The following is a 24,425-nucleotide window of genomic DNA, read 5'->3' on the forward strand; positions in this document are numbered from 1 at the left end:
AATCGAACTGTTCAAGTAACAATCGCATAATTCTATTGTCATAATAGTAAGTTTTATTTGACATACTGTCATACTTGTTAGTTGTTGACCAAGGATTGTGCAGTGTCACACATGTTACGAGCAAATTTGAGATAGTTCTCTACGACCATTATCCATAGAGCAAAGTCTATAACTTCTAAGGTTCATTTTCATTCTTTTTTCTTTTTTTCAATCGCCGCCATTTATCGAGACTCGTCTTTGTCTGAATTCTGTATCTATAAAAATAAGAAATAAGTTGATAAAACTATTCTGTAACTAGAATTTTAAACTGATACTGGTGAGTAAAATCCATTTTATTACAAATTATACCCTGAATTCGTAAAAGCACGGCGTATAATAGTATTTGCACGTGCGTTTTGTAGGTGCCGGTGTAGGAAGCTTGCGCAGCTTATTTTTTCCAACCGACTATATTTAAAATATAAGAAGAATTATGTAGAAAAGCTCTAATAATGAAGCTTGCCGTATGTATAACAATACAAACAAAAATGATAAAGTACTTTTAGAGAACCAAAACCTCATCCAAGGATGTAAACTGTCGGGTAGAAACAAAATCCATAATTCAGCACATTTTTTGCATTGCTGGACTTTTTATGTACTTATTATTAGTATATAAAAGACTAAATAGCTTTCGCTGATGCGTCTATATCATTTCTTGTGGTCTTTGTCTTGTTGTCTTTCTCAGTGATACTGCAGTCACTAAATCTTCAGGCAAAGCATTCCACATTTGTTTTTGTATTGCTTTGAAGGATTAGATACCTGCCTGCTGAAATCCAAGTTTCAGAATATAGTCCTTTAATCTGGGGTTACTCTTACTATTATTACTTATTTAATATTTTAAAAGTTTAAATGAGATAATTTCACTTCATCTCGCACTTTATGATTACTAAATCCCCATAGACTAATATTACCAAAATTATCATCAATACAAACTTTCACAAAGACTTATTTGGGCAGATTAGGAATCTTCTAGGAGGTAGTTGTTTATACATTTTACTTTTTTTATTTACTGATGATATATTATCCTTACACTGATGAGAAAAATTAAAGTGTCAGAAGCACCAGACAGAGTAAATATGGGCATGTTGTTGTTGGAATATTTTTCAGGATGTCAAATATTTTTCCCTTCGTAAGATACCCCTGTGGCGGCTCCACAGAGGTATCTTACCAAGGAAAAACTAGCAGTTTGGTGTAAATCTCATCCCAGTGCCAAAGCGAGCATGTTAAGGTTTTGGTCCTGGATAATATCACTTACATATTGTGTTATTTATTGTTAAAGCCTGCCAAGTATCATGATAATGATGTTATCTGAAATAAGTCTTAAGTGGCAGCACTCCACTCTGCTTTTTAATGGCCTCTTGGGTGTAGTGGTGAGCTCTGTGGTGTTATAAGTGCCTCCCACTTATTAATTATTCTGCATTGTACCCCTTGTAGGGTCCATTTCCTAATTATAATTCCTTTAACTTCTGGTCTGGTGGGAGGCTTTGGGTTAGCATTTGGGTACCCTACATAGAAACCAATTAGGGGTATGTGTGTATATATGTACTGCTGTAGTCCTAACAGGGCAATAGTTTATTAATAGTAATTAGTCAATCATCATCATCTTAGACTGCAACATCAATTGCCACCAGGTGAGATTGCAGTCTAACTTGAGGGTAAGTACATTGCTAACTTGTAGCAGAACAAAAGAAAAAACTACTTTATAAATAGCGTGGTATTTCCTTACAGATCATGGATGACGAATGGGATGACTCTTGTGATGTTGTGAGTACTCAAATCTTTTTTATTATAACTAGTGATTCCTTACAATTTACTATTACTGTATATTATTTAATTACTTTGAATCTGACCCATATGAAATCTTATAATTTTAAGCCATCACCTGATTTGCTATTGAAGGGTGGAGGAACTATCTAAATTTGTCATTTGTACAACAGTGTAATTTTTCGCAACATTTACCACAATTAATTTATTAGTAAAACAAAATTTCTTAGTTTATGTAACACTACTAATTTGTCTACATTTAACTTATTATAGTTATATGCAGTTGTTTTCTTTACCACCTATTCGTCTACTATAGGTGGTGCAGCCTCCCCCAGCACACAACAATTACGGCAATGACAGTGAAGGACACAATTTTACAAGGGGCAGAGGATTTACATCCCTGGTTGAAGACAATGATGGTATGACCTTGAACTGCCATAGCAGCTGTTGTTTACATAGTGAACTTATTAATATATACATGTATTCTATGATATTATTTTAACACCACATAATATTTAACTTCCACAACATCCCTTGTACTGGCTTGTCGATGTTTTACTGTATATTTATACCTGTGGAAAAGTAACCTTAGTGTACTAACATTAATTTTTAGAAAAAAAAAAGTAAAGGTTAATTTTATTTAAATACATATCTATAGTGTTTTTTCGTATGTTATATGAATAACCAGCTGTTGCCCGTGACTTTCGTTCTTAGGGGTTATTTTGCGTTTTTTTAATAATGCAGGAATGCTTTGTTTTCCTGAGAAAAAATATATCCCATGGATCCCTGTCTCTAGGATCGATGCAAAATTTCACCAAGATAAGTTAAGCGGGCAAACCATGCATATTGCTTTGGTAACAAATGCAATTTTTTCAATCTTGCGGTTAACTTTTATCAGCAGCTGGTCAATGGTTGAGCCAAATAAACAGACACACTCTCGTATTTATAATATTGGTATCTATGATTGAATATATTCTGAAGAACCGCATTTTACTAACCCAATTCTTATGAAAAGGCTTTTCTATTTTCAGATTTTAACAAAGACTGCAGCAATGGGTACGGTGATCGACGCGGAGGTCGCGGTGGAGGGCGAGGTGGTGGAAGAGGCAGAGGGGGCCGCGGGGGACGTGGTGGCGGTGGAAGAGATAGAGGTGACTATGAGAACGGAGGTAAGTTTATTTGCGTACTACTACTACCCATCAAATTAACTGATCTCCTTGGTCCTGAAAATAAAACCATCAAAAGCTAAGATAAAACATTCTTGGATATTTTTGCCCTTTTTGCCCCCATGCTTGTACCCCACATGACTGCAATGACAGTAATAAGCAATGTTGTTGTGGGCTTGACAATTTATTTTTTTGGCATCCTGTTTTGGTGGGCAGTTTAAATGACTGTTAATAGCAAATGTGGGTAAATAGTATTGTACAACAATGTCTGATATACATTAATAAGACCTAAACTACAGGAATACATATAATGATAAAATATGTAATGGCAGCGATACCTACAGTTGTTGTAAACGCAGTTTAAAAATGAAGAAATGTCCCCGTAAGTTTGTAGCAGTTAATAGAAAAACTAGATTTTGGCAAAACCTTTATAATGTTAGTTATTATAATAATGATATGTGAGCAAAAAGAAAAATAATACAAACTAGTACACTGAATTCTTTTTTTTTTTCTTGTGTATATCTATACAAGCGGAAAATTTGTTTGTTTTATTACAGGGGATAATTATGATAGCGGCGACAGAGGTGACAGGGGAGGCGAGCGAGGTAGAGGCAGAGGTCGTGGACGAGGAGGGCGGGGTGGGTCGAGGCCTAATGGTGGCGGCAGCGACGACGGCGGAGAAAAGCAAGAGGGGGGTGAAGGGGAAGAAGAAAAGAAGGCACCAGTGACATATGTGCCTCCAGAACCCACTGAGAATGAAGAAGAAATCTTCAGCAGCACTATCAGTTCTGGGATCAATTTTGATAAATTTGATTGTATTGCTGTGAAGGTGAGTATTGCAATGAATGTAGACTAACTTGCTTACTAATATCATAAATGCGTAAGTTCGTTGATTTGTTTGTCTTTCCTTGGTTGCTAAACCCTAACCAATCAAATAGATTTTTGGCATAGAGTTAGTTGAAAGAAGGGAGAGTACCATAGGCTAGTTTTTAAGCCAATTAAACAAACAGTTCCCAGGTGATTCGTAAAAATCTATTAAACGCAGACGAAACGCGGGCAACAGCTAGTAATTAATATAGTAATAAATACTGGAGATTTCTCCGATCATTCTTTTTAATAAGTGTGTTTTATTTTTAGGTAACTGGTGAAAATCCACCTCGTGCCATTGAAAGCTTTCAATCTGCAAACCTGCGAAAGTACGTTGTGGACAACATCCTCAAGTCTGGCTACAAGAAGCCTACGCCTATACAGAAGCATGCCATCCCCATCATTATGGGCGGCCGGGACTTGATGGGATGTGCTCAAACTGGATCTGGAAAAACAGCCGCCTTCCTTCTGCCTATAATCAATGTGCTGTTACAAGATTCTCGTGAACTAGTAGTTGGTCCCAATGGCTGTGCACAGCCTCAGGTTGTTATTGTATCGCCTACAAGGGAATTGACATTGCAAATATTCAATGAAGCCAGGAAGTTTTCTTTTGGATCAGTTCTAAAGATTGCGGTGGCATATGGGGGTACAGCTGTTCGCCATCAAGGGGACAGTATCGCTAGGGGCTGTCACATACTGGTTGCGACGCCAGGTCGCCTACACGACTTCGTTGACCGTAGTCGAGTTTCATTTGAGAGTATCCGGTTTGTGGTCCTGGACGAAGCTGATCGTATGTTAGATATGGGTTTTATGCCCAGTGTTGAGAAAATGATGGAGCATACTACTATGGTTTCTCTTGTAAGTATTTGAAGGATTAAAAATATATGGAGAATTAAAATTAATTTATGTTTTTGAAACACTACTCTAGATGTTATATTTAAGCAGAAATTAAGCAAATACTATAATAACAATAATAAGTATAAGTTATGTTTTTAAGATGATTATTTTGTTATATTGTATTTACATTTTCACAAATGCAAAGGTATTAGGATTTCAGGATAGGTTAGAGTTACACTCCTTGTTCAATGAACGATTATTGTTTTCTTGTTGATAGACTGAACGCCAAACCTTGATGTTTTCGGCAACATTCCCAGAGGATATTCAACATTTGGCCGGCCGTTTCCTCAACAATTACTTATTCGTGGCGGTGGGCGTCGTGGGCGGGGCCAGCACTGACGTTGAACAAATCTTTCACCAGGTCACTAAGTATGAAAAGCAAACCACCCTGCAGAACCTCATTGAGGAGTATGGTGAGTTGCTTACTGTGATATTCAATACATCAGACCTTTATTTTGCACTGGGCCAGCGTGGTGGACTTAGGCCCCTTCGCATTGTGGGAGGAGACCTGTGCCCTGTAGTGGGCCGGTTATGGGTTGGTATGATGATGATGATGACACAATAAATGTTCATCTATTTACTGCCCGCGATTTCGTTCGCGTGAAAATTTTGATGTACTTATGCCTGCTATAAAGAACATGTCAATCTCTTGCTCTGTGACAAACATAAACGTACAAATCTGCGTTATAAAAAGGCAGCACATAGGCTATGTGCTATTCCAGATAATCTATATCTGTGCTAAATTCCACCTAAATCTGTTCAGCTGTTCTGGCGTAATTGAATGTGCTATTCCAGATAATCCATATATGCTAAATTCCACCTAAATCTGTTCAGCTGTTCTGCCGTAATTGACTGTGCTATTCCAGATAATCTATATCAGTGCTAAATTCCACCTAAATCTGTTCAGCTGTTCTGGCGTAATTGACTAATAAACCCGAACTTTTTCATTTATAAAATAAAATATTACAGTTTTTATAAGACTTTTGTGATTGCTTCCCCTGAAGCATAGGCCTCTTACGGAATTTGGTCTTTGATCTTATTCAGATGTAAATAGTGATCAAGGTTGAAAATAGTATAAAGGATAAGAAAAATTCCATTTGGTTCTTTTGATAATGGAATGATACTTGTTAGGTTTGATTTACGGTGTGCCCAACCGCACGCATTTTATAAAGGTTGTTTTGTTGCACCTATTTGCAGATGGAAAACGTATTCTCGTATTTGTGGAAACGAAACGCAACGCGGACTTCATCGCGGCCATGCTATCTCAGAAGCAAATGCTGACATCTTCAATCCACGGCGACCGTATGCAGAAAGAGCGCGAAGAAGCATTACATAATTTTAAGAGTGGAAAACATTGCATACTTGTAGCGACTGCAGTGGCAGCTAGAGGATTAGGTAAACTATATTTTGTTTCATAATAAAGTAACTGGTTCAGTTACTTTGTAGTAAAAAACTAAGCAAAAAACAATACTTCTGAATAGCAAAAAAGATTCACATTTTTTTGCGACAATAACTTAAAAATTGTCCAATATTTTATACTGGGCCATAAAAATATAGGTTATAATTGACTTCCGATCCGGATGACACTTTGTATACAGATTTTTAAGACTACTAATAACTACTGTAATCTAATATTAAGTAAGTAGCTGGTTACTATTGTTGCCTAAAAGTTTGTGCTAGCGTTTGGGTACTGTTTGCAAAACTTCTAGTAGTATTAACTTTTACTGCGATAGAAAGAGAGTGCTAATTAGGGAGAGAAACACCTAGAACAATCCTAAATCTTGAGACGCTCTTGTCACTAAGTTCTCTGCTCTTGCCCCGCTGTAGCTACAAATTAATTCTCAAATTGAGAGTTAAACAGGTCTAGATAGTCACAGCTTATGTATAAAGCGACTGAAGTGTTTAATATGTTATGATATATAACCGCTGTTTTAATTTTCTTCTGTATGCAATAAACTAGCCTAAGTTAAAAATAAGCAAATAATTTTTCACAGATATCAAGAATGTAGATGTTGTGGTGAACTATGACTTGCCAAAGAGCATAGACGAATACGTGCATAGAATCGGAAGAACAGGGCGCGTCGGTAACAGAGGAATAGCTGTATCATTCTATGATGGGGATCAAGTAAGTGGTGCAATTAAACTTACTTTATGTAAGGGTTTTTTTTATTCCACTACAATTTAGCCGTGTTAACTAATATGATACCGGAACAATATATCTGAGCGGCATTTCTGTATCATTTTGAAATTATTGATTCCCAAATCACTGCTGCTGGCTATCTCATTGCTCACAATTGTGCCAGCGAGGTGACCTACCAACTTGTCTCTAACTTACTCTTGGGCAAAACACACTAAAAACAAGCAGTAGGGAACAAATATTGGTTTTCCTTGGGACATAACCTTCATGATAGTAAATTTATTTTAACAGGATGCAGGGTTGGTAGCAGATCTGGCTAAGATCTTACGGCAGGCGGAGCAGACGGTGCCCGATTTCCTAGAAGGCGGCGGAACTGCCACGTATAAGGGCAACAAATATGGTGGCAGCGATATTAGAGTGAGTCTTCAATATTTTAAACTCTACTTATAATAAATATTTAAAATGTCACCTCAGGATTCCGACTGGTGGAAGAATGCATTACTGACATCTGTCATTGATCATATAAAATAATAACAGACAGTTGTGATAACCTTATAACAGTGAAGTATTAATTCAAGTAAATGGTTTTCTCATTTTTTTAATCAAATTAATTAAAAATGCTAAAACTATATATAAAACCAGTTGTCATCTTTGCACAAATCTGCTGGAAAAATCACCTAAAAATAATTTAAATAAAGAAATCTGTGATGGTGGTGTGTGGACTCTTTTAAATCACAAACACAACATTAAGATTTAACTTCATACTATGTGGTGATGGCAGATCAGAATAGAGTTATCGCCACCCCTTCTTTTCCTGCGGGTGTCGGTAACGAGGCGACTTAGAGAATATGAGAATATAACAGATAACAAGCAGCAGCATGCTAGTACTATCTACTGTGATTATCAACCCATTTACCCAGCGTGATGATTAAAGGCAAACTGTCCAGTTCAGAGAGGCATTTAGTCAGTGGCGTGCATTGAGTTTAATAAAACTGCTAAAATTCTCCTCCTATACGAGTTATATAATTTTAGGGTAGGCAGTGCTTTAGGGCATGTATGAAGTGCACGCAACTGCGTTTAGTAGTGGCCTATATATTTTTTTATAGGTTATTGATAAATGTAACTTCAACAATAAAGTTGTAACACAATTTACTTAAATCCTTGCCCTATGCACTGATTGACCACTAACATTACTGCACATATTGCATAGTAGGCTAACATATACTGTGGTTTTTAAAATATGATTCGACTTCATTCACGTACCTATTATTTAACTTTACTAAATAGTCGATTTCAAGGTATCCAGGTTAATCTAAGAGGTGTGCAGCTAGCCGTCTCATAAGTTTTTGTGCAGTAATTGCCCATGTTAAAATAGCTACATTACTTGGTTCACATTTCAATCGAATATTGCCACGAAAGTTGAAGATTCGAATTTATAGACTTCAACCATTAATTAGTGCTTCTGTTGTACCTAAATTACTAAACTAAATTAAATTGGCGTATCTAAAAATAGTGCTATCCTTTCACAAAGGATACAGTGTGTAAAGGACAGCACTAATTTTACATAACTTACCTCTGTTAGAGTAGAAAGTTTCAGTGGCGTGAACTTCATACATGCACAAAAGCACTGCCTACCCTAAAATTATTTATTTTTTTTGAGGATTTTTGCCATTTTATGCAATTTTCCTACTGTATGCATACCCTTGTAAGAAATCCAGTGCACGCCACTGGTTAGTTTAGAGATTTGTGTACAATAATCTTCCAACAATTTGTATTTAAATTTTTTATGGAAGAGGTGCTTTGCTGAAATTACTCTCCACTTTTGTGGTGCGTAGAGTAGATCCACATTACTTCATTAGTGCTATTACTATAAACTTTCTTAATATGTGCTTATTCATTTGTTACTTGCCCACATTATAGAGGACCATTGTAAATGAGGTATGTATGCTGGCTATATTCCATTATAACAATATTTATCAAAATAATTCAACAAATAGTGCAATAAAATAAAATAAACTTTTAATAAAACCTATTGAAAACTATGTGCCTTTTGTACAATACAAGAACAAATACGGGAAAAGAAAATGAAATCATGTAATACCCACCTTTATTAATCAATTACATAAAACTTTAAAAAAGCAAAACTTTAATAAAACTAAAAGAAAATTATCATCAGCTTACATTTTCTTGATACCTTGTTGTGTGAATATATTAATATTTCTACAACTAAGGTAGTAGACAGGTTGGTACATTACATTGGGTACTAATCAAAATGTTTCGCCACGTGAATATTACTAAGCTGTGAGGCATGAACAAATAGTTTTTATGCTCCTCATATATTTTATTACTTACCTTCATTTAGGTGTATACCTTTGGTAACATACCTTCATTTAACTCCCATGTTAGTAATGAAACTTCAGAACCCACTTAAGAAAAAATTACTAGCCTAAGCTGTTAGGAATGGAACCCTACGTGATCCATAGTCAACTCTAACAAATTGGATGCAATAATAAAAGTTCAAAAACCTGTGCGAGCAAGTACTCAAACAATTTTGTATTTCAGAATTTCAACAATGCAACTGCAGCAGTTGACCAAGGCCAGGAGCCCGATGAAGAATGGTAAACGTGGTATGTCGGACATCTTGGTAATCACAAATGACCCCAGTGTATGTGCGATTAATGTGCAACTATTGGTGCGTGTAAATATCATTGGTGCTTGCGGACTGACTGACTTGTGGTGCATTTTTAAAACTTGAGAAGTGACAATAAAAATGTTTTGTGAGACTAATGCCGTGAGCTACTTGTAACAATCTCGATAACGATTGTTCAGTTAGCAAAAAGTATTTGCTATGATCAACCATATAGAGATCTGCTCATAGAAAATAATACTTTGAGACTGAAGGGGGTTACAAGTCTGCCTGGTTCATAAACCTCCTTGTGTCAAGGTAGATGCATATTGTTAATAATTATGTTTTATAACAACAACAAAGTTTACACAGATGACAGTTGCGTCAAATTCTTTTGAGAAGTCTTGGTGCCTTATAAATTTATATATGTATGTATATGAGAATTTTGTAATATTTATATTTTGATTATAAACTGCTTTACTAGAAGCCTCGTCATTGCTCATAAAAAAAATACAGAATAAACAAAACCACTAATCTAACCACTACTTCTAACCACAAATTCTGAATGCTGATTTACACCTGTATTACTGGTAAAAAGTGTACTGTATTGCATAATAAATACGACTTGCTACAACATGCATACAACTGCTGCTATACAAATAAATAAAAGCACTTTGACTCGACATTAATAGTTGTGTCGAAACTCGTTAGTCATTATCATAAAAAGTCAGTATTTTTTTGAACTAGTCAGATTAAATTATGTTGGATACCTGTTTTACTATGGAACCAATTTTATTTTTCTTTGCTCCCCTTGCATGGGGGCTAGCGTTAGTGCTACCCCACCTCGTGGTTAGTTATGGTTGATTATGCAGGCTGACCTGTTAGGGGTACGGCTATTAAAGCGATATAGTATCGGAACGCCTAATGGCTTTGCGGACTTTCAGTCGTAGATAGCCACGGCCGTAGCCTCTGACCAGATCAGAGATTCTTTCTATAATTCACAAATTATAGAAAGAAATAGGCTATAAAGCTTTTGTTAAAAGGTTTGCGATAATTCATATCGTCGCCTAGCTAACGTGAAATTACCTTAGTCTTCAAGACATTAAAACACTTAAATAATTATTCACAGATCAAGTAGGTTAAAAACCCTCAATATTGCTAAGATAACCACGCATTTTTAACATTTTTGGTTTATCGTGTAATGTATGTTGATGAGAGCTGTTTATTTTGAATCCATATTGAATCATAACTATGCTGATTTGACTTATATCGACGAAATATAATGCACGCTAATCTCAGATCAGTGGCGTGGCATAAATTACTAAAAATACGTTAATTATTTCATTTTCGTTACTTACTTAAAAAGATAAAAGAAAGTCTTATCTGACCTAGTCCGCATCATAACGCATAATATTAAAAATATGTTTCTACCTTTGTGTCAAATGTTTTATCCCTAAGCCTTTAGAAGACTGTTTCACTGTGACAAGTATTGTAGAGTTAAGAACTAACTGTTAGATTTAATTTGCTAACATCCGACTATCCTTTGCACAAGACCATTGATTTAAACAAACCATTTGGTTGTACTTATTTCAAAATAATTAGTTATAACGTTTCTTTCATTTTTTATTTTTAACTTTTTTTTAAGAGTGTTGATTTAAGTTTTCTTTAATAATTTTATAATTTGTTGCATTCAAATTTGAGAAAGCTAAAGTAGTGTGTGTTAACTTGTAAGAATCTGTGATGTTTAATGTTAGAAGTTGCTCAGTTTAAATTTTAACATAGTTACACATATTATGTTAAGTCTATTTCTATTTACTTTTGATTTTATTAGCAATTTACAACTTGTATTTGCTTTATCTTTTGTTAGGTAAGTAAAATTTTTACATCACCTTAGTTGATAGTGAATCTCTTTCAATTTACTTTTATAGGAAACCTTTTTAGGTGTATTGTTTAAAAAAAAAAAAAGCAAATGCCAGTAAAATTTTTATCTCACTTGTATTATACACCAGACTCCTTTGTTCATAAAATAATATCAACTATTTTTACTATATATGGTCTCTTTAGGCATTTCACATAGGTACATGCTACTGTCTGTAGGTTTAATATTCTCAAGATTGTATTCATACGCTTCTAAATAAATGTATCTCATTAGTTTAGTAATATTGCTTTATTATACTCTATAATATATTTGATATATAAAAATTAATATTTGACCTAATATTGATAATAAAATTAAATATTTTGTCTTGATAAACTAATGAGATTAATCTTTTTGAAAGTGTGTAAATATAATCGTTATTCGAAAATAAATTTAAAGTACATTGGACGTCATGACATTTTTGTGAAATATTATCAGCTTTCATATATAAAGTCATAAGTCTTCAGAACATTATATATTATATTATTACATATATATAAATACCCATTATTTTATATCATAATGTACAAATTAACCAGAAAACCATATTTACGTCTATTGAAAAACTGTGATGATTATTATTATTAAGTAGAATAGTTGCTTTTTTATTGCGCATCGCCATGGGCGTATGTAATATTGTTTAATTGCATTTACTAAAAATGGCGGACTTTTCCACATGAAAAGTAGTATCCTAATCCGAATGCAGGGTATGTCATTATTGTCACAACAAACAAACAAGAGAAATCCTTTATGGACTCCAATCAGTACAAAAGGGAGGGGATGTGTAACTATGTATTACAATACGTTATTATGACTTAAGACAAAATTTAGTTTGTAATGCGCTTGTTTCCGTTTGCGACGAAATACGAATAAATAACAAAACTTTAAATGTGCTTTCTGTGTTTTTTTTTTTACCACTACCAGATTACATCTCTCGGAACTGATATGGAGTGGCAATTCCCATACAAAGTTAATAATATCGATTTTTCGACTACTCCTTTGGGTCTACAGGATTGGGGCGAAAAGAATAAAAAATAAATAGTTCAATAAAGTCGAGCTATATTTAATTCGCGAGACGAGGTAATGATTTTTATAATATAGTCTCATGATAATTATTGGCATAGAGTGATGGATTCAACCGTATGCCGATTGCAAAGCACGGGATAATCAGGAACTAAGAAATATTTTCGCAATTCTTATTTAAGTTAAATAAAGAGAAAACAAATATTATCTCCAAATATCTAATATATTATTTCTTTATAGAAATAATACAAAGGTGACTGACTCCAACTTTTACAACTATAATAGAAGCACAAAAATTGTTGTTGGCTTTGGTAAAAATCAATCAAGCCTGACCACCTAATGACCTAACGCCCCTCTTACTTTTATAAGTTCTGCGAGTTAAGCAATTAAAATACGGCTTCAACGGTGAAGGAAAATATCGTGAGGAAACCTGCATGCCTGAGAGAGTGTGGAGTCCACCAATCCGCATTGGGCCAGCGTGGTGGACTGCGGCTTTAACCCGTTCTCAGTGTGGGAAGAGACCCGTGCCTTGTAGTGGGGTGATATGATGATGATGACCGCTACACACATATAATTTTCGTAAGGAACCAGCTTACAAAATTGACGTTAGATCATTAGAAAATTAAAAGCAAGCCATTGTAAGATTCACGTTAGTAAGTAAAATTTTTGTTGCTTTTAAAAGTTCTGACATCTTCAGCCTTGTTTTTTATTTAGTATCTCCAAGATAGTTGCTAATCTCTCTCAACATCTACAAAATTCCCCTGTTACCAAAAGTTTTGTATGAAAAGGATCATTGGTTGCCAAATGATGGTCTTCATACAAAAGATTGTTTGTAACGCTGCGCACTGGAAATGTGGGCAGAGCAGCTGGTGGAAGCGGTGACAGCCTAGTGGTTAGAGCTTTGGCCTCCATTACGAGGTAGCAGAGTTCGAACCACACACCTGTAACTTATCAGAGTAATTCGTGTTTTTAATTTGAGTAATTTATAATATCACTTTCTTTACCGGTAAAGGAAAACCGGCATGCCTGAGAGTTCCCAATAACTCTAAAGGTGTGATTAACTCACCAGTTCAGTGTGGTGGACTACGGCCTATGCCCTCCTCATTCTAAGACCCGTGCCCTGAAGTGGTACAGTGATGGGTTGATAACGATGTACGGAATTTATGAATCAATCAATTTTGATTTGGTGTACAACCACGCGGAACTAGATGAAAAACTCTCTAAAAACAACTGGGCTTATTGTTTGTGGGGTGAAATGATAAAATACTGCCTCACGAATAATTTTATTCTAAGTTTGTAATCACAGAAGGTATATACATTATAATGTAATAATACATTATTTATGACAATCGTGCCAACTAAATAGACGAGTCAAAATATAGTGCTATCCCGTGCGACAAATAACAACGAAAGGAATAGACTTTTATTATTATATGTATGAACAATATGTATTATATATAATAATTATATGTTTAGTATTAGAATTTATAACACGTAGTTTAGTTTGCAATATTTTTATGTAGGTATAAATTTTTGTTGCCGCACCAACCCGTTGCTTGTATGAACTACTTTCGCCAAAGGTTTTCGGTTAGAGATCGCTTTAGCGATAAACTAAAGAAAACTAGTATAGATGTGCAAAGGCGGTCCTTTGCACATCTAAACTAGTTTTTTAGTTTTGTATTACTCATGCGGGGAAAGTAGTATCTTGACGCTCGCTGTTGCGGTTGAAAAAGAACCGTTTGCCCATTTTAAAATTTGTAAAATCTCAAATTATTCTTGGCACACGCAAATTGAGGTTGACGCGTCTGACAGTTTAATTTAATAAATAAAATTGTAATTAAATTAAAATTAGTTTAAAAACTTTCCCCGCATGAGTAATACAAAATAGTATGTGCAACAAGTGCGACATCGATTACCCACTCAAGCGAGTGACCGCACTCGCTTCTCTCGTGCGTTCAACTTCGCTTTCGTGGGCAATCGACAACTTGTCGCACTTGTTGCACAATATACTATTTTATGTGTTTCTCTTTGTATTTTGTTTTCGTGTGTGCATTTGACTTCAATAATAATAATAATAGTAAGAAGTATTATTTTGATTAGCGAGCGGCCAAGTCGCCATGGGGTTTTAGTAATAAATTTGTAAAAGTAGATCTGTCTTATTAATAAAATGCGGGGAGCTATGTTTCTCTTGACAGGCAGCACTATTTATAGACCTGTCAAATTAGGTAAGATTTTTTTATGACCAAAAACTTTGGCACCAATTGTTTAAGTTATATTAAAGATAAATAGTTACATTTTATACACCATTTTTTCATGGTGCAACATTTTGTTTTCTTTTTTATCACAAACCTTCAATTGTTGTTTTTTTAGATATCAAAAATGATTGCTAGTTTCATAGGTACTTCGCCAGTCTCCAAAAAACCATATCTTATCTTATGAATCTGTAAATAAAACAGCCAGTTATACTACCTTTATTGGACAAAAGAAGTAATTATCTTTGAACTCTAGATAGGTAGATGATTACATACTAGCACAAGAGAATATCTCTATATTTATGATGATATAATATTGATAATGAGTTAATGTTTTATCAAATTCGAATCGGAACTTATAATCGCCAATATTATTTTTAATTTTAACAGACGATAAAATGGAGAAGTTCATTATCGCTGGTACAACTAACAAAAAAAATAATGAAATTTTACTTAAATTTTATTGGTGATGATTTTTTTAGATGATCCGGAATGAATTTAACAGAAATTAGTACATACCTACACATAAATAATTTACTAAATGGTATGATTATTAAATAGTATACTGTACCAATATCATTGTCAATGGTCTGATAGATTGCCGACGACCCTTTTCTTGAATACATTAACACAAATCTGCAAATAAATTGTATCTATTAGTGTTGTGTGTTAATTATTATTGCATAATTTAATTATCTTCAAAGATATTAGTAGGTACGAACCCCATTGAGCACGAGTCCGACTCGCACATGGCCGTATTTAATTAAAAAGTAAATATATTTTTATATAAATAAAATCTAGGCATATTTACTTACCCTAGCATGATCAGACAAGCGGCATTCATCACGCTGCTAAGGACATAGATTGCCCCAGGAAATGTCGCCAGAGTAACGCTGTACAGCGAGTTGAATATAACCGGTGCCAGCATTGGGCCAATGCTTTCAACCGCGCAAAGGAATGCAAAAATTTTGGCGATATCCTCCATGGGGAAGTTCTTAGTGAGGAACGAACGTAACAGTGGCCCTGTTAAACCTTTAAACAGCGATATCGCTGAACCTGAAAACAATTTTTTTAGACTGTAATAGATATTTATTTTTTAAGCGCTGATAGCCCAGTGGTTAGGTGCTCGACTACACGGGGTCGGGGGAGTTGGGGTGTAAACATCGTGTCGCATCGCCCGTCTGCGCTTTTGCTTTATGTGCTCGGCTTCCGAGGTTTATACCATAATACGTTCCGCAAGAATTGCAAAAAGATTTGTTGAACATGACTGGTTCGTTGTTTCAGATTTCAACTAAATAAAAAAATACTTTTTGCTTTATTATTATTTAGTATTGGTGATCCGGGGTTCGAATTTATAATTTCTGAATCTTCTCTGGTCTGGTCTGGCGGGAGGCTTTGGCCGTGGTTAGTTAGCACCCTGCCTCCGAAAACGCCGCCGGTGCCAAGCGTTTTAGCGTAGGTACCGGTATGATGTCGCGTGTAAACCGACTAGGCGTGGAATATACGTAACTATCATAGCTTAACTACCGCCAGGTGAGATTGCAGTCGGGGGCTTTCTTGTGGAATAGAAACAAAAGAACAAATCATCTTTATCTTGGGCTTCATATACTCTTTTTACTTACCCAAATACATATACCACGATTCAACCGCAAACAGCTTCAACATATTATCGGCAGCAGCCGTAAACAATGCGAGCATAGAAAATGATACATCGCCGAGCCGCAGCAACTTTTGCACCAGAATAACTCCAAGGAACCCCCCTAAGAACATAATCAGCGCACTGACCGACGAATATGTTGTGTACTGTCGCAGGGACCAGTGCAACTTTTGTCTCGAATACATGTACTCTAAAGTACTCAGTCCGTAGATTATCATGATCAGTAGTATTCTAATTACTGCAAGAAGAATAATTTGTGCACGGCCGTTGTATGGCCGTTTCTTGAAGCATTCGCTGGTCATTTCTTTAACGTACAATAAGTCTAGAACTCTTGATGCTCCACCCTAAAAAACAAATAAACTGATGAAAATAAAGACAAGACTGCCTGTTTTTGGATAGGAAGACATAAGGGCTATGAAGTAGCATAGGTACCAGCGCGTACCTACATCCATTTCCACATTTACAAAATGTCATGAAGATACCAAGTACTAAGCAAGAAGAGTAGTTTTAGTTAGTACTAAGACGCGATGGGGTGAAGAACGCAGAAACTCCTCAAATTTGAGCTATGACAGCGACTTTAGTCTGTTTTTAGTAATTATTTCTGATTATAATTAAATTTTATAATTTGTATATAATATACCAGTTTCCCTTTTTAATTAAGGTAGGTACTGAATAGAAACCAGTGTATTTTTCTTGTCGGCTGCCAATATAAGCTATTTTTTTTAATTTACTAGGCAAAGTAGTTGTTTCTTCCTTAGGCATACTTTGTACAACCCAGTGCTCGCCACTGTTGAAACTTCTATACGAGACGTACCTAACTAACATAAACAACACTTGTTTCCTATATAGGTGACACGACACTAAACTTGCATTAACGAAATTTGCGACCTAGATTCGAGACGTAGGTACTAAACTTGCATAAAATACACTTGCAACCTGTATACGAGACGTGATAAACTTACATAAACGACACTTGCTTCCTTCATACAAGACGTACTAAACTTGCATAAAAGACACTTGCGACCTGTATACGCGACGTACTATAGTTACATAAACGACACTTGCTTCCTTTATACAAAACGTACTAAACTTGCATAAAAGACACTTGCGGCCTGTATACGCGACGTACTAAAGTTACATAAACGACACTTGCTTCCTTTATACAAGACGTACTAAACTTGCATAAAAGACACTTGCGACCTGTATACGCGACGTACTAAACTGGCATAAAAAAAAAGTTGCGACCTGTATACGAAACGAACTAAACTTGACATCAATCTATGCTTTCGATGTCGGCTTATCCATACGCGCCTTAATAAGTTGAGAATTATGATATTGGCATATTAATTATTAACAATGGCTAAATATTTACCTCCAATGCCCCTCTCAAAGATTCCATTATCCATATATTTGCAAAGGAGTACGCTATCACGTTGAGTGTAGCTGTTAATAATAGTAGATAGACGTTTCCAATCGTCAATATGAGGTAAGTACTAAACAAATTTCCAGCTATAGTGCCCAACGATATTGTTGCGTCCAATATTGTCATTCTGTAAAATATTATAAGATATTACAATCAAATACCAATAGTGTTCCAACTTTTTGACCACCCTGCTCTTAGCGCAATCTATTTCTGTTAGAGAACAAAGTATAATACGAGTTATATCTAGGGAATTTAGGTAGCGCATCATCCAGACTCTATGGAACAACGTGGAATGACAATTCCGTCTCATGCCACTCGGAGTTGGTGGCAACGAGAAGCAAGCCGGAGTATTTGTCGTAGGTACCTACTATTTCGTTAGTTTAGTAGTTAGCATGTTCGACTAAGCATTGCTAGGTCTTGGGTTTGATTCCTGGTTCAGGCAAGTAAATCATATTGAGTTTATCTGTCAAGAAATATGTAAGAACCGGAGTTTGGAAATTGGCCAGTGCGTCAGAGAGCATGTCAGTTCCAATCTTGTCACTGACATGCAATGATGATACCGTTTAAGCCCGCAAATCCGTGTAAACCGGAGTAATGTGGTGGCTGTATGATTTAAACCCTCTCCGAACCCTTTTCCCTTAGAAGAATGTGGGACATTAAAATAAAGAAGATGATGACACAAATAAACGCACGTGACCACGACACATGATTTTTTCTATTGGAAAATTACATATAGGTTTATTCAATATATAGATATTCCTAACTTAAATCGTACATATGGGAAGTTGGGGGAGATAGCCACCAAATTAATTCACCGGTAATATAACCGCGGTCAGAGCCTTGTTTATTTAGGTAGGTTACATACATTAAGAATCCTCGTTCAAAGCGAAAATGTGTTTTATTTTTTCGCTGGGTGCAGTTTTTATAGCGCAGAAATGAAGGTCATCAAAAATAATTTTAGTAGGTAACTAAATATGGCAGTGATCGCACTAAAATACTTTGGCAATAATATTTTTGGCACAAAATAAAACGATCTCCGAAACAAAGGCAAGAGAGTGATAATATGTATTTGAGGTATTTTTAAATTGTTAAATCATAACACACTTTAAAAGTAAGTAGTGTTTTTCCTCTTTCTCACAAATAATGATTTAAATAATGTTATGTAGCCCACCCACATTCGTGGAATAAAAGTTTATATCCTCTTTGAGACATAGGTTCATGGGCCCTGATTGTCTATGGTATTGAAACTATGAGCGCACGAAATTTAAATAGGTAGATATGTATCAATGATCTGCATACAGCGCGGCGTACAGCCGTAATGGTAATCAAATGAAAAGGCAAGGCCAAACGATCGCATCCTTCTTCCACTGTTCTGTTCTGTTCACTGTTCGTGTGCACTGGTATCGTGATAAGTACCTACATAGCTAAGTATATTGTCTACTCGTCTCTTCTCTTCTTTGGCGTCACAAGATAAATTTTTTATCTCTCGCGTTATTCTACGTTTGTAGAAAAAATGTTGAATATTGACGGTGTGCGCGCGCTTCGTAAAAATTTACCCTCACCATTTTTCCCTAACGCGCCAAAAGAAGTATAACTTCAATATACATATATTCTATAACATTTAAATCTAACTGTTTTATACCTCTTTTCTAAGATGAGTCGTGTCTTTTTACACAGGGCCAATTTAACAACTTGTGCCCGTTTTCACTAAACCAAGGCATCGCTTAAATCGAATGCAACATAATATATAAATCATTAATTTGGATATCTATAGAAAAAAACATTCACCAACTCTTAGGTGATAACTATTGGTGAACGGCGGATGTATGCCTAGGAATCTCCTTAGATTAGGCGTTACTTAAATAGGCATTGCCTTGTTCGTCGTTAGTGAAACGGTCATTAGTGTCTTAGACAGTGTAGGTTATAGAGAATCTGGGATCGAATAACAAATGTTTGTTTTAAAAAAGGTTAAACAAGATGGATTAAGTATCCTACCTAAGCGACGAGCTGCTAGCTGAGCTGGTATCATTGATATAGCAGTACGCACCGGTGAACATGACAATGTATCCGCCAGTGATGGAGAACGGGACTGCCGTAGCGACGTACCACCACGGGCTCAGGGTTTCTATCATGGCGAAGATGACTATCAAGATGCCCGATATCGCCATACCTAGAAGTATTTAGGATATACTTGGCATAGTGTTCGCTAAACATCATTATCCGTCTAAGTTTGTTTGGGGGCTTCTTTTTAGAACCCTCCTACTTTAGCATATTAACGCTTAAAAGGTGCCGGTGATAAACCTACGTGAATAAATAATAAGTGTGTGGCAATTATGGTTACCCATACGGTATAATGGTATACCCCTAATTATTGTTCTTTACGTACTCTACGGTACGTGGCAACTACCACGGCATATTGAGAATAGTCCTTGGCGAGAAATAAACCCAAGACTATCTACTATATTGTGTTAAACTGACGACTTATAAAAATCTAAAATGACCAATTTCTGAAATAACTTATTAATCGATACTAATATTATGAATTTGAAAGGGTTTGTTTGTTTAAGGAAAACAGAACACAAGGAATAAGTAAAGAGAACCCTATAATTTTGTCTCTGGTAAGGTACAGTTTACTTTTAGAAATTAAAAGTTCAGAAAGTTATTATATCTTACTTACCAAACAATGGCCATACTATTAATGGCTTTCTACCATACGTATCCGACCAGACTCCTAAGAACATAGACAAAACCGCCGGGCAGAGGTACTCTAACACCATTTTCACTGTAGATATGTAAGTGGAGTATCTTTGCACGTCTTCCTCTAGTCCTGCGGTAGCATTTGTTTTTATCGGCGATAGAAATGGTTTACATTCATATTCGGTGTGACCTAAGGAGTGTACACACGTCCTGTATAGAATTATGTTGCTAAGGGCCGAACCTGAAACAAAAAAAGAAGAGAAAATCGCACAAATCACTCAAGTAGCTACTCTTTGAGGGTCTTTGTTAAACCATTCTCCTTTGTCGCCCAATTAAGATTATATAGTAACTAGTAAGCATGCAAAGTTTGCATTTTATTTTTATTTTTTAATCTAGAAATCATCGGCTTTAGTTTACCTAAATTAACTTTGACTAATGTATACTTTAGTTGTTACACTTACACTTAGAGGAAATATCAGTAGATATAATTATTAAAAAAAAAACTATCTATCTATTTATCTGTCTTTAATCTGTACATATCTATATTTATACCTTTTTATCTCTTTGTCTATATATCTGTTGGTTCGTGCGCGCATCACGCAAAAACTACTGAACGTATTTGAGTGCAATTTGGTACATTTATAGCTGAGCCTCCGGATTGAAATAAAATATCCGCTCTACCATTCAGATTTTAAGAATTATTATTTCACTAGAAAGGTTTTTTTTTAGTTTAATTATGCACACATTTTTTAAAGATTTTTAAATATTCTGAAAGCAAACCTCTTACTTAAGAGGTAATAAGTATACATGCAAACATGCCAAGTGGATAACAGCGTGCCCGCTAAGATCTGATAAAAGAAGTTCACCCATCCTGACTTAACATTGATTGCTCGCGCCCTTGACTAACAATTGACGCTTCTACAACCATTGTCAATGTTTTTGTGATTTAATTAACCTCCGATTAGTTTTTTATGCCCGCATTCTTCTTCTTGTTCTTTGTGATAACACTCTCGCCAGAGCGGTCGTGGTCATCACAGTAGGACACTGTTATTGGTAGTCGTTACTCGCCTCACGATCGTCCAACATGCCTTATAAAGGTTCATCTTTACAATCTATACTAAAACTTGGTTTGTTTTTACTGTCAATGCGAATGCAAAAAAGAAGGCTGAAATTGTAGACTATGTAGCACTACACTGTGATACGTAGTTAACGCGGGTAAAACCGCAGAGCACAGCTAGTGTCTACTTATATAACTATTTTTTATATTATTAAATATTATATTAGGTAATTTTTGTCAGTAGGTATTTGAAGATGCATGATCAACGAGCTAGGTTTAGTGAAAACGAAGATAAGTTTGAGCACAGGTAAGGTTGTTAAAAAACAAAAAATCCTGTGCAAAAAATAAACTTCCGAAAGTAAATATACGAGAAATCGAGGTAGATATAAAATGTCAAGACTAGGTATTAGGATAAATGTGATTAAGGTATGATTTTTCACTAAGCTTAAAAATAATTTTAACCATTATAACATATTATTAAGATTCTATCGTAACTAGAATATGTACCTATGCTATCTCATTCTCATACGCTGATGTATTAAATTCTTCATTGTGAGCAATTTTCGTTTCTAATCAAAACGATTTTAAAGAATTTACACCAAAATGCGGACGAGGTCACGGGCAACAGCTAAGTAGTAGTTTAATAGATCAACAAAACTAAACCTATATTTTTTTAAGAGCAAACTGATAAAGAAGTGGAAGAAGCTCTGTTTTAGTTGGAATGGATCTCTTCGGCAAAGGAAGAGAATGCCAATCCATCGAATGCCATTATTAAATATTTATATAATATTAAACATTATATATTAAATAAGCAGCGGCCTAAACACCAAGTTACGTAATTAATACAACCAAATATCACGCCTAACTAAATAAAAAAATCAACAACAACAAACCTGTTAGAGACACAGCAATCATATTAAGAAGTATTGGCAACTCTATAGTAGTTGCGATGGATCTCTTTGGCAAAGGTAGAAGGCTAGACCGGTCTCCATTGTCTGCCATTATTTCACTCTTTAAGTCGTAACAAATACTTTTTACGCAATAAATTAACTGAACAAACACATAATACACCACTTATCGACGCTTAATGTGTAACGAAAACGAAAACCAGACAATTCAACAATAAACAGACATTTAAATGAATATTTCAATGATATCCGGACACTAACAAATACGTCTATAATTTTAAATGCATTAGGTACGGCTCTAGATAGATAAATTTTCGTAGATACGTATATATTAGCTGATTACGACAAAATTCGCGTAGTTTAGTCCGGCACAGCTGTTGATATGTACAGCTAACTTCCTTTGTTGTCTTAGGTACCTAATACAAAATTATCATGAACAACTATTTATCATCATGATTCATGACTCAATCGCGCTATAATAACAGCAAATTTAAGGTTATGATCAAACTGGCAAATATTATTATAGTCATCAGTTTAGTATGATTTTTTTGTAAAGAGTGAAAAAGAGGCAACAAATGAGGGGTGTAATATTTAAAATTTATGTTTATTCAGTGGCGCGCACTTCATATATGCACAAAAGCTCTGCGTACCCTAATATTTTCATATAACTGGCAACAAAGGAGGATTTTGACATTTTATGCCATTTTAATGCTTTATGCCTACCCTGGTCCAAATTCCTGTGCACGCCACGGCTAGTATTTTAGAAAAGATAGTAACTGTTATTATTTTTGTTTAAATTTGCTTTAGAAAATGGCGGTAATAAGGTACATTTTTGGTCAGTTTGGAGAGTCTGATTTTCTATAGCATTTAACTTTTCAAGAAAAATAAATTATAGTGACATGTCTAGACTAGGCAATTATTTACCGAAAAATGATGCCCTCGAGCCATTATTAAGGGAGGTGTATAATATTCTCTTAAGTCTTCCTCAACACGAACTTGGCTATTAGATAAATGCAATGCAATGTTTGTTGCTAAAAATATAATATTGAGACTGGCGATTCCTGAGATTAGCGCGTTCAAACAAATAAACAGCGTTAATATTAGTTAAGATAATTGAATGAAGATAATTTTCGCGTGCTACTATATTCTAGCTAGCTGCAATTTATCAAACGTTTAAATTCGAAAGGCCAAGAGAAGTTGATACTTGACGTCCTTGTGCCAGTCGTAGGTTTCACCTCATTCAACTTATTGTTGCTAATGCGTTTGTATAGGCACCATATATGATAAGAATAAAAAGTACGATCTGTCCCCCTGCTTAAGACAAGGGGACCAAACTAATTATTTCCGATCTGTCCCCCCCGAGCTACGTAAATTATAACGAGAGGTAAAATAAGCTCAAAATTCCGATTTAGGAAATCACTAAGTACACTTTTTATTCTATTAAACACATTTTTATTACATGTGTTATTTCCGTTTCGGTGTCTTTTCCAAAATACTACGTAGAACAATGGCTACATTTTCATCTTCTTGCATCAACTTCTATCAACATTATTTATTAAAAAAAAAAATCGCTTTGCCAACTTCAGAGAAGGGATGGGATCATTTGAAGCAACACTTAGGCGAGGACTTTTAGTGCTGCTTTAAATAACCAATGAAAAAATATGATAGCCCACTTACGCACGGTTTCATATAAAAGTAGTATATCTTTTATTTGTAAAATAAACGACTACTTACATAAAAATTCAAAAGTAAAACAAGATATCGCCAGTTAAAGTATCTAACAACATAACAGACAACCTTAAAATAACGTATATAACTGAAAAAAATTATATACTTTATTCAGATTTTAATCACGGCAAAAAAAATTAAAAACTTTGACTTCAAAATATTTCTTTTATTTTTTCCAAACAGATTCCTTATTATCTAAGTTAAAAACATATAAAACATTCATGAACATATAAATAGCAGTAAGGGTGAACCACTTTGACACTTTATTG

General features: G+C 35.1%; 2 protein-coding genes across 3 annotated transcripts; one reads left to right on the plus strand and one right to left on the minus strand.

Annotated features, from left to right (window-relative positions):
* Positions 1 to 141: 141 nt before the first annotated feature.
* LOC120633038 (ATP-dependent RNA helicase vasa) lies at positions 142 to 12,304 on the plus strand. Its single transcript, XM_039903081.1, has 11 exons — positions 142 to 316; positions 1,765 to 1,800; positions 2,117 to 2,219; positions 2,832 to 2,969; positions 3,524 to 3,795; positions 4,104 to 4,691; positions 4,948 to 5,143; positions 5,928 to 6,125; positions 6,725 to 6,855; positions 7,159 to 7,284; positions 9,430 to 12,304. The coding sequence occupies exons 2-11, from the start codon at positions 1,768 to 1,770 to the stop codon at positions 9,487 to 9,489; spliced, it is 1,845 nt and encodes a 614-aa protein (XP_039759015.1). The 5' UTR covers positions 142 to 316; positions 1,765 to 1,767; the 3' UTR covers positions 9,490 to 12,304.
* A 2,156-nt stretch (positions 12,305 to 14,460) lies between these two features.
* Positions 14,461 to 22,809, minus strand: LOC120633510 (solute carrier family 46 member 3-like). Of its 2 annotated transcripts, none has more exons than XM_039903729.1 (8): positions 22,414 to 22,809; positions 20,444 to 20,704; positions 19,762 to 19,936; positions 17,716 to 17,893; positions 16,309 to 16,687; positions 15,502 to 15,742; positions 15,258 to 15,322; positions 14,461 to 14,875 (listed from the first exon to the last, which is right to left on the minus strand). In XM_039903729.1, the coding sequence occupies exons 1-8, from the start codon at positions 22,520 to 22,522 to the stop codon at positions 14,868 to 14,870; spliced, it is 1,416 nt and encodes a 471-aa protein (XP_039759663.1). In that variant the 5' UTR covers positions 22,523 to 22,809; the 3' UTR covers positions 14,461 to 14,867. The 2 variants fall into 2 exon arrangements, with proteins under 2 accessions (XP_039759663.1, XP_039759662.1); XM_039903728.1 differs by having other exon boundaries at positions 15,206 to 15,322.
* Between the last annotated feature and the right edge of the window lie 1,616 nt (positions 22,810 to 24,425).

The sequence above is a fragment of the Pararge aegeria genome, chromosome 21, assembly GCF_905163445.1.
Source record: "Pararge aegeria chromosome 21, ilParAegt1.1, whole genome shotgun sequence".
NCBI lineage: Eukaryota > Metazoa > Arthropoda > Insecta > Lepidoptera > Nymphalidae > Pararge > Pararge aegeria.